At 38.1% G+C, this 13,807-nt stretch overlaps 1 protein-coding gene across 1 annotated transcript in view; it reads right to left on the bottom strand.

Annotated features, from left to right (window-relative positions):
- Positions 1-553: 553 nt before the first annotated feature.
- creb5b (cAMP responsive element binding protein 5b) overlaps positions 554-13,807 on the bottom strand; it is a 318,546-nt gene continuing 305,292 nt past the window's right edge. The window contains exons 12-14 of the mRNA XM_078420628.1: positions 10,517-10,744; positions 7,849-7,954; positions 554-3,955 (exon numbers count right to left, since the gene is read on the bottom strand). Of these exons, the coding sequence (XP_078276754.1) occupies positions 3,792-3,955; positions 7,849-7,954; positions 10,517-10,744 (498 nt within the window). The 3' untranslated portion in view covers positions 554-3,791. The remainder of the gene's footprint in view (positions 3,956-7,848; positions 7,955-10,516; positions 10,745-13,807) is intronic.

The following is a 13,807-nucleotide window of genomic DNA, read 5'->3' as shown; positions in this document are numbered from 1 at the left end:
AGCAATCTTTTGGTTAAATGCTTCAGATTTACATGTATGTAGACAATAGACAATAGACAATAGACAATAGGTGCAGGAGTAGGCCATTCAGCCCTTCGAGCCAGCACTGCCATTCAATCCGATCATGGCTGATCACTCTCAATCAGTACCCCGTTCCTGCCTTCTCCCCATACCCCCTCACTCCGCTATCCTTAAGAGCTCTATCCAGCTCTCTCTTGAAAGCATCCAACGAACTGGCGTCCACTGCCTTCTGAGGCAGAGAATTCCACACCTTCACCACTCTCTGACTGAAAAAGTTCTTCCTCATCTCCGTTCTAAATGGCCTACCCCTTATTCTTAAACTGTGGCCCCTTGTTCTGGACTCCCCCAACATTGGGAACATGTTTCCTGCCTCTAATGTGTCCAATCCCCTAATTATCTTATATGTTTCAATAAGATCCCCCCTCATCCTTCTAAATTCCAGTGTATACAAGCCCAATCGCTCCAGCCTTTCAACATACGACAGTCCCGCCATTCCGGGAATTAACCTAGTGAACCTACGCTGCACGCCCTCCATAGCAAGAATATCCTTCCTCAAATTTGGAGACCAAAACGGCACACAGTACTCCAGGTGCGGTCTCACCAGGGCCCGGTACAACTGTAGAAGGACCTCTTTGCTCCTATACTCAACTCCTCTTGTTATGAAGGCCAACATTCCATTGGCTTTCTCACAAAGACCAAATACAACCACTGTGGTCATTAAATGATGTATATTTCCAATGAAACCCTTTCTACATAATTTGGCACTCCCTTTTAAAAGGTACCTTCAACAAGCTGGTGCTAAATGCTGTCAATTTCTCCTCAGTTTGAAAAACGTGAGGTTTGTACATAGAGAGATTTTATTTTAAAGATATCAAGTGAGGCATCAGCCAGCCTAAACTTTCTAGTGTGTTAATAACTTTTGTTTCATTGTGTATTTTCCCTTGTTAAAAAACAATTAAAAACAAGTTAAGCTATTGTTATAGAAGGTTGATTTTTTTTTGTCCACTGGTTAATGAATGATTTCAAGTATGTGATATTGTCAGCACAAAGATGGGATGTAATTCACTTCAGCGTGATATTGGTTGTGACAATTTAAAAACACTATTTCTCCACAGTGAAGAAATCTAAATTTGATAAATTATGAACAGTCTAGTCTTTGAGTTCAAGCATCAATTTCCAGTTTGATTTGTTGCACAATTCTTTCACAACAGTACTTTCAAACAAAAATCTGATCAGAATTACAACATTGCCTTCCAATGTTTCAGAGCTTCATGCATTTTCACTCTATAAAAACCAGGGCTACACTATAATCACCACCTCTCCTCCTAGAGTTTGCATTACGTCTGGATCAGGATCACTTAGACCAAATCCAGTCCCAAAAGGTTTGCTTTTAGGTTTAGCTTGATTCACTCCATGTGACAGATGGTATTAAATTACCAGCTCAGTGCATGTGTAGAGCTTTTCCCTTCCCCATAGGAAAAGGCTGGAAATTTGCAGTAAAGGCTGATGCAAGTCATCTGCTTTTCAATGCCAATTTCAATGCCAAGGGGTGGATGTTTTATTCCAATCCCTGGATAATGCTCAATTTATATTTGAATGTTTAGGTGAAAAATTGAATAAAGATTTGCAGCTTGATTGCAAGTAGCCAGAATTTCAGAATTCACATGGTAATGAGTTTAATAATCATGGGGAAGACTTATGGTGAAGCGAGAAGTCTCCAGATCACACACAAATTTTGAGGTGCAGCATTCCCTTCAAGCTTTTAAAGAGAAAAGAATGAGGCTCTTTTTGTGTAAGCGGTTTATCAAAATTGTTACACTTCACCTCTTCTTCCCTCTGCCCTTGAATTTTCACACCTAGGTAGGCTACCTGGTGAAACACATACTGGACAGCATTACAGCATTTAAAGGGGGCAGGCCAGTTTAAATTTATCTTTCTTTAAAGTAGAGGTAGGTAAATACACTCAGCGCCGTAGATGGCTGCTATTTGTATACATTGGGTATGCAAGCAAAGAATTTCACTGTGCCTAGTCACATGTGACAATAAAGTATTCCATTCCATTCCATTTCCTACTGCTCATTTTCACCTGCCCTCTCCAAGATAAAGTATACTCCCATAGTTGGGCATTCTTGGGCCGATGTGGCACCAGCAGTAAGTTTAAAATGAGTAAATGATTAGCCAATGTCCCAGTGCTATGGGCTTTCATTTTCTAGGCAGCCTTTCCCGGGTGCAGTTATTTCACCGTTTTGCATCCCGCTCATTCATTTTTATACTTATGGACCACACTGTGAGAAGTATCCAAATTAGGCTTGATATTAACTTAGTGTTGCTTTAGGTTCGTCCATTAAAGGTGGTTCAGTCAACCAATAGCAGAACCTGTTATTATTGAAGTTGCTATGGCAAATTTAAAGCCAGTAGGTTGGCACATCTGATAGCAAATTATAGTCTTTCAATAATAATTAAAGATGAAATAACAGAAGATACGTTTTAAAGACCATTCACTGAGATTTAGAAGGATATGGCCCAAATATAGGCAAATGGGACTAGCTGAGGGGGACACTTTGGTTGCCATGGATGCATGGAACTCAAAGGTCTGTGTCATATAGCTCCATAACTCTATGACTCGATAAACTTTTACTGTTATATTTTTCCACTGAATATGCTCCAATGCATAAATCCTTCAAACATGTATACCTTGAGTGCCAAGCCTTTAGTCCCAATCATCAATAATTTTTTTGAACATTACTACTCTTTCCATTTTGATGCTTCAAGTAAATGGGGATGTAATCGGCTTAACATGGACTATAACCAATTGATTTCATACGCTGTTCTTAGGTTTATAAGAACATCAAATATGCTTTGTCTCTATGGCTACACTTCCTCCCGATTTGATCACAATGTTTATTAACATTTTATACACGAGACTTTACTCATGTAAACTGTTTTTGCACAAATAGAACTGTTGCACCTTGCATGAATGATGACCACTATTATTGCATTGTCAATGGGATGTAACTGCATAAGGTTAAGCTCAGTAGATCGTTCTTATCAATCTTAAGAGATGATGCTGGAGTAGATAGCAAAATAGCTCCTGTAAATGGAGAAAGTGATGAATGCAAAACAGATTCTTCAGATGTGCAGACAATGAAAGTTACAGCTTGTATTAAATTGATATTGTGGAAAAAGGAAGACGAAGTGACATCATATTTCTAATACTGAAATGCATTCTTCAATATATTCTGCTGACTCAATTAATGACTCAATTATCTACTCAATATCAATTCATAATATTTGATCTTCAGTGCAAATGAACAATTTTAAGAAAGAAGCTGCATTATGGCTATATCTATAGCTTAGACTGGAGGCTTCTTTTCAGTGATGACATTGCCGTTAGATACCTTAGTCCAGTTGTTAATTTGCAGGTTGGTTAGATACCTAGATCTTGCCGCTGATAATAAGTGGAGACTATATACATGGTAATAAAATTCAGAAAGTTCAAAAAATTCTTAGCAGAATCTTCAAATTGGTACCAGCAAGTTATGAGAAGGCATTAAAGCATTCCCAAGCTATCAGCATTTTTAATTGCATATTTCCCTTTTTCATAACTAAAGTAAAAAAATTAGCATTTTGATAACTATTAAAATGAACAGCGAAAGTCTTTTTCTCCCTAAAGTCTATTTAATTCCAGAATTATCTTGTTCTTTCAAAAGTCCTGACAAAGTGTCATTTTTTTGTTTCTCCTGCCAATGCATCCTGATAGAAGGCAGCACTTAGAGGATAGGGTTCCGATCTGTTCTCTGATTCCCAAGCTGGGTGAGGGTGGAGCTGCCTACAACCTCACTGTTGGCAGTTGAAGTGCTAATTGAATTGTGCTGGATGACTTGTTGTTGAGAGCAAACAGGGATAGGGCTTCCAGGTGGACTGTTCTCAGGACCTAGGGAAAAATATATTACATAATCAGAATTAATATAACCTGCAGCTTGAAAAGATTGCAGTAAAATACTTTGTTTTAAACAACATCAAAAATGCACAGATGGAACAATGTGTGATAACGTGTAACAATATGGAGCAATTGACCATATTCTATCTACATATTACATTGTTCCCTTTCCACATTATTCTGCTAAAATGGACCCAAATTGTAAAATAGCCATTGCTTCAGAAGGGACAAGTAAATATCAAACACTGCAATCTGAAATAAAAGTTCTGGTAATACACAGTTGAGAGAGTTAGGCTGGGGACTTGCTGAAAATACACAAGATGAACTTCCTACTTCTCTCCACTCACCATCCCCCACCAGCCACCCCCACCACCAAACTCGCTAAACAGAATATTAACGACCTTCCCAAATGTCATCAAAGTAAATGTTCCCTGGGAACTCGATCCCAATGTGCATCATGTTATGTCTTTCCTCCATGTACAATTTTTTTTTGTTTTAGAAGAAAATACATATTTTGTGAAGTTACTGCACATGAAGGTCATCTGATGGTGGCTGTACACACAACAGGAAATAAACATTGTAGTTGGGTTAATTTTACTGAAGGTCCTGCAGATATCAAGACCACTGCTTACCCCCTGCAGGACAGGACTCCTGCAATTGGTGGGCTGCTGCAGTATTGGTTTTTATCCTGTATTTAGGGGCATCTAGGGAGTGTATATTGATACTTTTGGAAAGTAACTGAATTGTGTGGGCTGCTGCAAAGGGGTTCCATGCTGCGTGAATATAAGAAGTTTGATAACAGGTTAAAAAACAGAACCTCGTGGGTAGTAGTCTCTGCATTACTCCCAGTATCACGTGCTAGTGAAGGCAGGAATAGAAGCATGGACCAGCAGAATACAAAGTCGAGGAGCTGATGCAAAGGACAGGGGTTCAGCTTTTTGGATCACAGGGACTTCCTCAGAGGTGACCTGTACAAGAGGGATGGGATGCACCTGCACAGGAAGAGAACCAATATCTTGGGAGGGAGACTTGCCTAGATCATATGGGATCCAGGAGGAGCTAGCTAATTGGATACTAGATAGGATTGAAAGGAGGAAGCGGTGGGTGATGGTGGAAGTTTGCTTTTCGGGCTGGAGGCCTGCGATTAGTTATGTGCCACAGGGACTAGTGCTAGGCCCATCGTTGTTCATCATATATTTATATGCTTTGGATGCAAATCTACAAGGACTGATTAGTAAATTTGTACTAATATTACACTACAGTATGAGATATTCCAAGTAGTGAAGAAGGTTGTCAAAATTTACAGTAGGATCTTGATCAGCTGGGTAAATGGATGGAGTAATAACAAATGGTGTGCTCATTTGCCATTCCTCTCCTTCTTGTTTCACTGTTGTCATTGGGAAGATGCCTGAAAGCTGTAACATCCAGGTTCAGGAGCAGCTTCTTCCCAACAATCAACAAGCTATTAAACACAATCTCCAAATAAGCTCAGAACTACATAGACTTGGGGGCATTGCTTTCGTCTTTGCATTATTATTGTTTTTTTTATATACACACTGAACTATTTTTTGTTGTTTAGTATGTTGTTTATAAAGTAATATGTTTATATGTTTATATATATTACTAAGTAATATGTTTATATATCTGTTGTGTTGCTGCAAGTAAGAATTTTATTGTTCCGTTTCATTTGTCTCTGTTGAATCAGATAAGTGGGAGGTACATGCATTTTGGGGAGTCATAGGACTTTCATAGTAAATGGTAGTGCCCTGGGGATGTTGTGGAATAGAGGACCCAGGAGTACAAGCACATAGTTTCTTGAAAGTGGGACCATAGGTAGACAAGGTGGTGAAGAAGGCTTTTGATGTGCTGGCTGTCATTAATGTGCCAGGACATTGAGTACAAGAGTTGGGATGTTCTGTTGCAATTGTATAAGACACTGTTGAGGCAGCACTTAGAGTATTGTGAAGAGCTTTGGTTACTCTGCTATGGGAAAGATGTCATTAAGCTGAAAAGAATGTAAAGAAAGATTACATAAATTTTGCCTGGACTTGAGGGCCTGAGTTATAAGGTTGTCCAGGCTAGGACTTTATTACCTGGAGTGTAGGAGATTGAGGGATGACCTTATAGATATGTATAAAATCATGAGGTGCATAGATAGTTGAATGCAAATGGTCTACCTCACTGAGAAAGGGAATCAAAAACTAGAAGGCATAGGTTTAAGGTGAGAGGGGAAACATTTAAAAGGCACTTGAGGGGCAACAGATGTTGTTGCTGGAGTGATTGAGGCAGGTACAATAATATTTGAAAGACACATAGGCAAGTTCAATGACACAAAAGGTTTATAGGGATATGAGGTAAACATGGGACTAGCTTCAATAGGCACCTTGGTCGGCAAGGATGAGTTGGACCTATGTCCATGATATATTATTCTCAGAGTGTATGCAAGTACCAATAATATTGCAAGGAACACTGAGTTTTAACTTGCTCTTGCCAAAAAAATACATGCAAGCATTGGCTGAAAGCCAAACTTCTTACGGTCAATTGTTATTCTCTTCAGACGATCACCCCAACTAGTTTCAAGTGGGATCATTATTAAAATGTTAAGTAATGAATCTGCTCAGCGGTCCTCCTGCAGTCATCCGTCAGAAGGAATAGAATATGCATCTCTGACTAATATTCACTTTGTGTGCTTTGCTCCATCCATTGGCTTATAGTCATGAAAATCAGACCATTTCTCCTGCCATTTAATTACCCAAGTGCCGTGTCGGTCCAGATTCAAGGAATAATTGATCTTTCAATGTAAATTGAAACAAAAGTTGGAGGGGAGAAATGTCTGTGGCCATGTATAGGAGACTGGCAAAGTGATAGAATGCTGATGATGGAATCTTGAGCAAACACACACATGAGCATAGCTTTAAGATGAGAGTGGCAATGTTCAAAGTAGATTTGCAAGGCAATGTTTTTTTTTTACACAGAGAGTGCTGAGTGTCTGGAACGTGCTGCAGGGGTTGGGGTGGTTGAGGTTTAGAGATACCATTTAGAGATTTAGTTACTTGGATTTTCACTTCTGCCCATGCGTACTAAAATCTCAGAATATGTAAAATTTACAAAACTGTACGTTATAAATATTACTAAGTGATCTCCAAAATAATTATTCAGCAAAATTAAAGCCTCTGCTCATGTTGTGCAATTGATCATTTTAATTACTCTCAATTTTTATTGAATCGTTCATGGCACATAGACATCTTGTGCAAGGCTAACATTAAATGCTCCTTCCTAATTGCTCTGAGAATGAGAAAGGGGCTGAGGACCAACCACATTGGTAAGTCTGAGTCATAGAGGGTAAGATTTCCTGAAGGACATGAGTGAACCAGCTAGGTTTATTATGACATTCTGGTAATTCTATGATCACCATTACACATACAATCTTTTTAATACCATTTTGGATATGTTTCTGTGGTATTTAAATATGTTTTTTTTAATCCAAGGGCAGATTTCAAGGGGTGGAAGCTGTAATAAAAACCTCGACTTTGTTTCCCAATGATGTGCTTTCCAGCACGTTCAGTGAACAGGACAGGCAGGAACATGGCAGGGAGTGAAGGACTGTTGGATTAAATTGCATTTATTTTAATGTGACATGCCTGATGGGTAAGGCAGGTACGATAAATACATTAAAAAAGACATTTGGATAGGTACATGGATAGGAAAGGTTCAGAGGGATCTGGGCCAAATGGGACTAGCAGAGATGGGGCATCTTGGTCAGCATTGACAAGTTGTGCCAAAAGGCCCTATTTCCAGTAAGACCATGATTTCAACACACCAGTATTGCTCCTGCTGTGAGTTCCAGGCTGTGGCATCCTTTATTTGGTGAGGTGCTTGTTACTCACTCAAGTAGCCTTGTGATTCCTTCTGCATTGTGATTGGACAGTCTTTATGCGTCAATAGCAGTTGTTTCAGCTGTGCCACTTCGTTCTTCAGGAGGGAGACTTCATTCTGTGAACACAGTTTACACATCAACATTATTTGCTGTCTTCACTTCTGAGACCTGGGTGCAAACTGATGGATAAAAATGAGGGGCAGAATATTACAATTTACCTCATTGGTGACCCTCGGATTATTTTTGATCGGACTTCACTGGCTTTATCTTGCACTAAACGGTATTCCCTTATCATGTCTGAAGAAGGGTCTCGACCCGAAACATCACCCATTCCTTCTCTCCAGAGATGCTGCCTGACCTGCTGAGTTACTCCAGCATTTTGTGAATAAATCGATTTGTACCAGCATCTGCAGTTATTTTCTTATATGGTATTCCCTTATCATGTATCTGTGCACTGTGAATGGCTCAATTGTAAACATGGTCTTTCTGTGGACTGGTTAGCACACAACAAAAGCTTTTCACCGTTCCTCGGTACACGTGACAATAAACTAAACTGAAATTACCATTTTACAAACAAAAAAGGGGGTAAAAAGAAAATCTAATTTGAAAAAGGACACAAAGTGCTAAAGTAACTCAGCAGGTCAGGCAGCATCTCTGAAGAACATGGATAGGTGACATTTCAGGTTGAGACCCTTCTTCAGACTCTGAAGACTATCCATGTTCTTCAGAGATGCTGCCTGCACACATTGATTACTCCAGCACATTGTGTCCTTTTGTATCTGCAGCATCTACTGTTCTTTGTTGCTACAGAACAAATTTGTAACTTTTTCTGTCTTTGAGCTTTAATGTTGGCAGCTTAAGGAAGGCAAGGGCCACAGTGGCTGAACAAGTGTCTGGGTTTCTGGCACTGCTTGGAGTCATTCAGAGCAGGCATGTTTCATCATGGAGTACTATGGCAACCACTAAATTTGCCGGTGATTTTACCCACACGTCTTTTCCCAAAAACACACTTGTAAATAAGTGTCCTTTTATTGTCTTACATGAGCAAATTGTGATCTCAATCTCTTTCTTCACACTCTCTCCAGCCCCATCATGAAAGTTCACTTTCTCCATTCCTCCTCCACACTTCCTACCTATGTATGATTTGGTACCACAGTCAAAGATCCACAAACCCATCTTCATCGATGGGATGGTCGTGGTGAGAGTCGAAAACTTCAAATTCCTGGTATATTTATATATATATATTGGTGTTTACCGAGTACTGTGTCTGTTGTGTTGGTGAAGGTAAGAATTTCACTGTTGTGTTTCAGAACATATGACAATAAAACACACTTGACTTTTAATTTTTAATTTTATTATCATTATCATCATCAGTGAGCCCTTGACATCTCTCCAATGTCAGCATCTCGCTTCAATTGACTGTAGCTGGAGTTTTAGGCAGGGAACGTTGTAGCAAAGTTTTCCAAATATCATAGAAACATAGAAACATAGAAATTAGGTGCAGGAGGAGGCTATTCGGCCCTTGGAAAACTTTGCTATAACGTTCCCTGCCTAAAACTCCAGCTATAGTCAATTGAGGCGAGATGCTGACATCGGAGAGATGTCAAGGACTCACTGATGATGATAATGATAATAAAATTATCATCATTTTTAAAAATAAAAAGTCAAGTGTGTTTTATTGTCATATGTTCTGAAACGCAACAGTGAAATTCTTACCTGCACGAACACAATAGACACAGTACTCCGTAAACACCATAATATATATATATTAATTATATATATATATACCAGGAATTTTTTTAACTCCAGGGCACAATTAAATAAAATGCCTAAGATAGACATGTAAGATAGACATGCTGGAGTTTTAAAAAGTTATATAGTACACAACAACAAAATAATGTGTTTCATTTAGATGCACAATATGTGAAATTAAACATTTCATATAATGTTATTTGATATTGGCGATTTATTTTCGAAATTCCAATTGATTCCCTCTGAATCAATGGACAAGTTTTCAATTTTAATGCTAATGTTACTAAAAGACATCAATACCTTCATAGTCTCTTGAGCCAACCCTGTAAATCATATTATAAGCAGATTCTTTGGCTTACTTCATGTTTTGGCTTTATTTGTAATGGATAATGTACTCATTGAAGAGATGAGATATTTCATCACTGATTAAATAATTTTGTAGCTACCAGATTTGGAACAGAAAGCATAATGAGAGACATAATGTGGTTGCATTAGAGACTTCAATATATTTGCTCTATTATGCCTACCTAATATTACAGTTATTAAACTATTATATTTTTGATTATTGCATATTATCTGTGTGTTGGTGCTTTAACAGGCTGCTAAACTGCAGCAAATAAGAATTTCATTGTTCCGTTGTCGCTACATATTACAATAACTAACTCTTGAAAAACAGAAAATGACAAGTACAGTACTCTTACGCTTCATATTCTCAGAAATGTAGTTAATTTATATTTGGTGCAAACTTGGTGTTAAAATATCTTAGGTAGTAATAAGATTTGATTGTGTTTACTGGCCTGGAACTTTTGCTAAATGGCAAAGACTTAGACTTGACTTAGACTTGAAAATGCCATAAAATATTACAATTGAGATGAAACTATTTATTTAAGAAGACATGATTAATGATTGATAAGAAAATATCATACTTGAAGTTGCATGTTTGTTTGCGTAAGTTCCTCTGCTTTCTTTTCCAGTGATATCACCCACACTTTCCTCTTCTGCCTGCAACGGGTTGCAGCTGCACGGTTCCTTTCGAGAAACTTCCTCCGTCTTTCATCGGGGTCTTCATCGACCACTCTTCTCCTGCGGCCCCCGCTACTTGGATTCGGGTGTCCTGATTGAGGAGACTGTATCTGCTGTGCCCCAGGTGAGACCTTGAAGAAAAGTTCAAATATAAAAAAAAATTGTGCCGGTCTTTATGAAGCAAGGAATGTGTCAAATAAATTCCAAATAATCCAATTCATCAGTTGAGTTTAGTATCAAGATACAGTGTGGGCCTGTGATCCTCGCACATTAACACACATTCGGGACAATTTTACATTTATACCGAGCCAATAAACCTATAAACATGTATATCTCGGAGAAAACCCACGCGGTCACAGGGAGCACGTACAAACTCTGTACAGACAGCACCCGTAGTCAGGATCAAACCCAGGTCTTTGGCACTGAAAGCACTGTAAGTTCAGCAACTCTACCACTGTACCACTGTGCTCAGTTGTTGGATATGAGGCAGGAATCAAATGGGTAATATCAGAAAATAACACAAAACAATTGAAAATAAATATTACATTTTAGCTTCCTTTTACCTTGTGAAAAAACTATAGTTCATAAGAGTCCCGGTCTCATATATAAAAAGCACTTTGTATTTTAACTGGCTAATCTTGTTTGGCCCTCAAACTGTTGCTGTCTATGTACAGGAACCCTTGTAAAATATGGCAGGTATATTCTGTAACATCCAACATGTCCATGTACACTGTCAACTCCCAGAAAACAATATAACCCTAGCTTTACAAATTCAATGGTCAGGATTTTCCACTTTGAAAATTGCAACTATTAAAATACTGCAGGCTTAGGCATTGCACTGCCATTCCCCCTCCTGTCATTCCTCCTACTCCCCTCTTTTCTTTGCCCCTTTCATCCACTCCAACATCCAAAAACCCAAGTAGTAATAAAAAATCTCTAGAGTTGAACTCAGAACTTTGTGATAAACAGCAATCAATATTTTTCTTTTCCTTTTAATACGCCCACACATATCAAGGGAATACATTTTGCGGCCACATTTAATGAGATCCCAGTGGAGATGCTCCCAGATATTTCCTTCGTTATTTATGGGAGTTATTCAAGGGAGTCAGTATGACTTCAACAAAAATCCTGTCTGCATATAATTCTTAAACAGCATAGAGGACGGGTCATAACAACAGACTGAGAATGTTACTTCTATCCATTCATTGAGAATGGAAAAATGTGAAAAAATGAGTCATTCATTTCCTTCAAATCTAACTTCAATCCTGAAGCATACCAATTCTTTCCACATTAAGAGGGAAACGATTGCTAGCAGTAACTTTATTTTGGAGATTATGTCGGGTTTTTTTCCAGAAGAGGACGGTTGAGGATGAGTTGAGAAGGGTGAGAAGGAAAGATGAATACGCAGATTTGTGAACTCTGATTATTTCAGATCCTTTTTGTTAACAACACAAACAAAATATAAACTTTTTTAAATGTTGTTGATATGTACGAATGCAGAAGCTTGAGTAGTACAAAAATGCCCCATCATTTAAACTGAATCTTGATCGGGTGTTTTTTTTGCCATTAAAGCTATACTTTGTCATTTTGATTGCAGAAGAACATGGATTAGGAGATATAAAAATGCTATGGTGAAAATAATGTGGTGAATACTATAAAAAGGAAATAATTAGCAATTATATGAGAGCTAACCCTGTCAGTGAGATGAGTATAAGCAAAAGTAAATGAAATAATATTACCAGTATGGACCTTTGTGGCATGAAAATACAGATCATAGATTTAGGCATTAATGTATATTCCGACATCATTTGCTCATCTCTTTACTGAGCTTTTTTAAAGGTTTTTTTGTCTTGTAATGTCAAATGCAATGCTGTAAGTGGTTCACATTTAGTTTTACTCTGCACACTTAAAGATACTGAAATTAAAAATATTTTCCCCAGAGCTTTCACAAATAGAAATCGGTATGTGTTGCACTCATTTTACAGGCATTAAACAGATGCAAAGCATCATCAATTTAGCAATGAGTCTCTACAAAGAGAGTAAATTATGAGGACAGGTTGCAGAGACTAGGTTTGTTCTCCCTTGAGTATAGAAGATTAAGTGGATGAGCTAATTGAGGTGTTTCAGAATGATTAAAGGACTTGACAGACACTATTTCCTCTGATGCAGAATCTAGAACAAGAGAGCATAACCTTAAAATTACAGCTAGGTTATCAGAAAGCATTACATTAAACCAAGCTGATGGAAATCTGAGTGTGCATTCCATAAAAGCTGTTGAAACAAAGCTAATTTTAACATTTTCAGTTTGTGTTTTTGTGCATGAATATGTTGGACACAGACCAAAAGCATGTAAACAGCATTTTTTTTAAAATCATCGTTGATCTAATTAGATCACACAATGGCCTATTGGGGTTAAATGGCCCACTCCACTTCCTTTCTCCTGGGTGGCTGCCTAAAATAGGTACTTTACCTTGTATATATTAATTAAGGGCTTAACTTATTAAAGAACAGTTATTAAAGTACCTCCTGTGTAAAATCTGCAACTGTTAAGAAGGGTGGGTGTCAGGCCTGCTCTACTCAATATTCCTAATGATCCCAGTGCTTTCTTCCTATTGCTAAGATGTTTAATTGTTTTATGCAAAGCCACTAGAGTGTCTTCTGCCTTCAGTCCTAGCAACTTCCAACACATCCGACCCACATTGCATGACTCAATAACCCAAATCATTCCTAAATTCTGGGAGGCCTGGTAAGGTTGGCAAACAATTTTTTTCCCCAGAAGGTGAGAAATGGCTGGGCGCATTCAAATAAGGAACAATTTATGCTGTTTTCCAAGTTTCTTCTTGCAGGGATGTGCTACCTCCACGACCTTGGGCCCAGTTGTAAATCTACCCAAATGCTTTTTTAAGATTTCACTATTATTATTAGTTGACAAAACCATTATGAATTTACTTTGAGATCGCAATCCCAAGCAATTCTTACCTCCTTGCATGATGCCACAGAAAAATGTTCTCTAATATATGCATCAAATAATTTGAATCTTATAATTGAATGAAATTCCTAGTATTGATATAATGATGAAATACAAAAGTTATGATCACTACTTCTGGCAGAAGGTGGTGAATCTCTGTACCCACCCAGGAGATTTATGGATCATGGGGGTATCTAAAAAGGACGCACTTAAAATTTTGAAAGAT

Source organism: Rhinoraja longicauda, chromosome 2 (genome assembly GCF_053455715.1).
Source record: "Rhinoraja longicauda isolate Sanriku21f chromosome 2, sRhiLon1.1, whole genome shotgun sequence".
Classification (NCBI taxonomy): Eukaryota; Metazoa; Chordata; class Chondrichthyes; order Rajiformes; family Arhynchobatidae; genus Rhinoraja; species Rhinoraja longicauda.
Note: the sequence above shows the minus strand (reverse complement) of the source record. Positions and strands in the feature narration are given on the sequence as shown.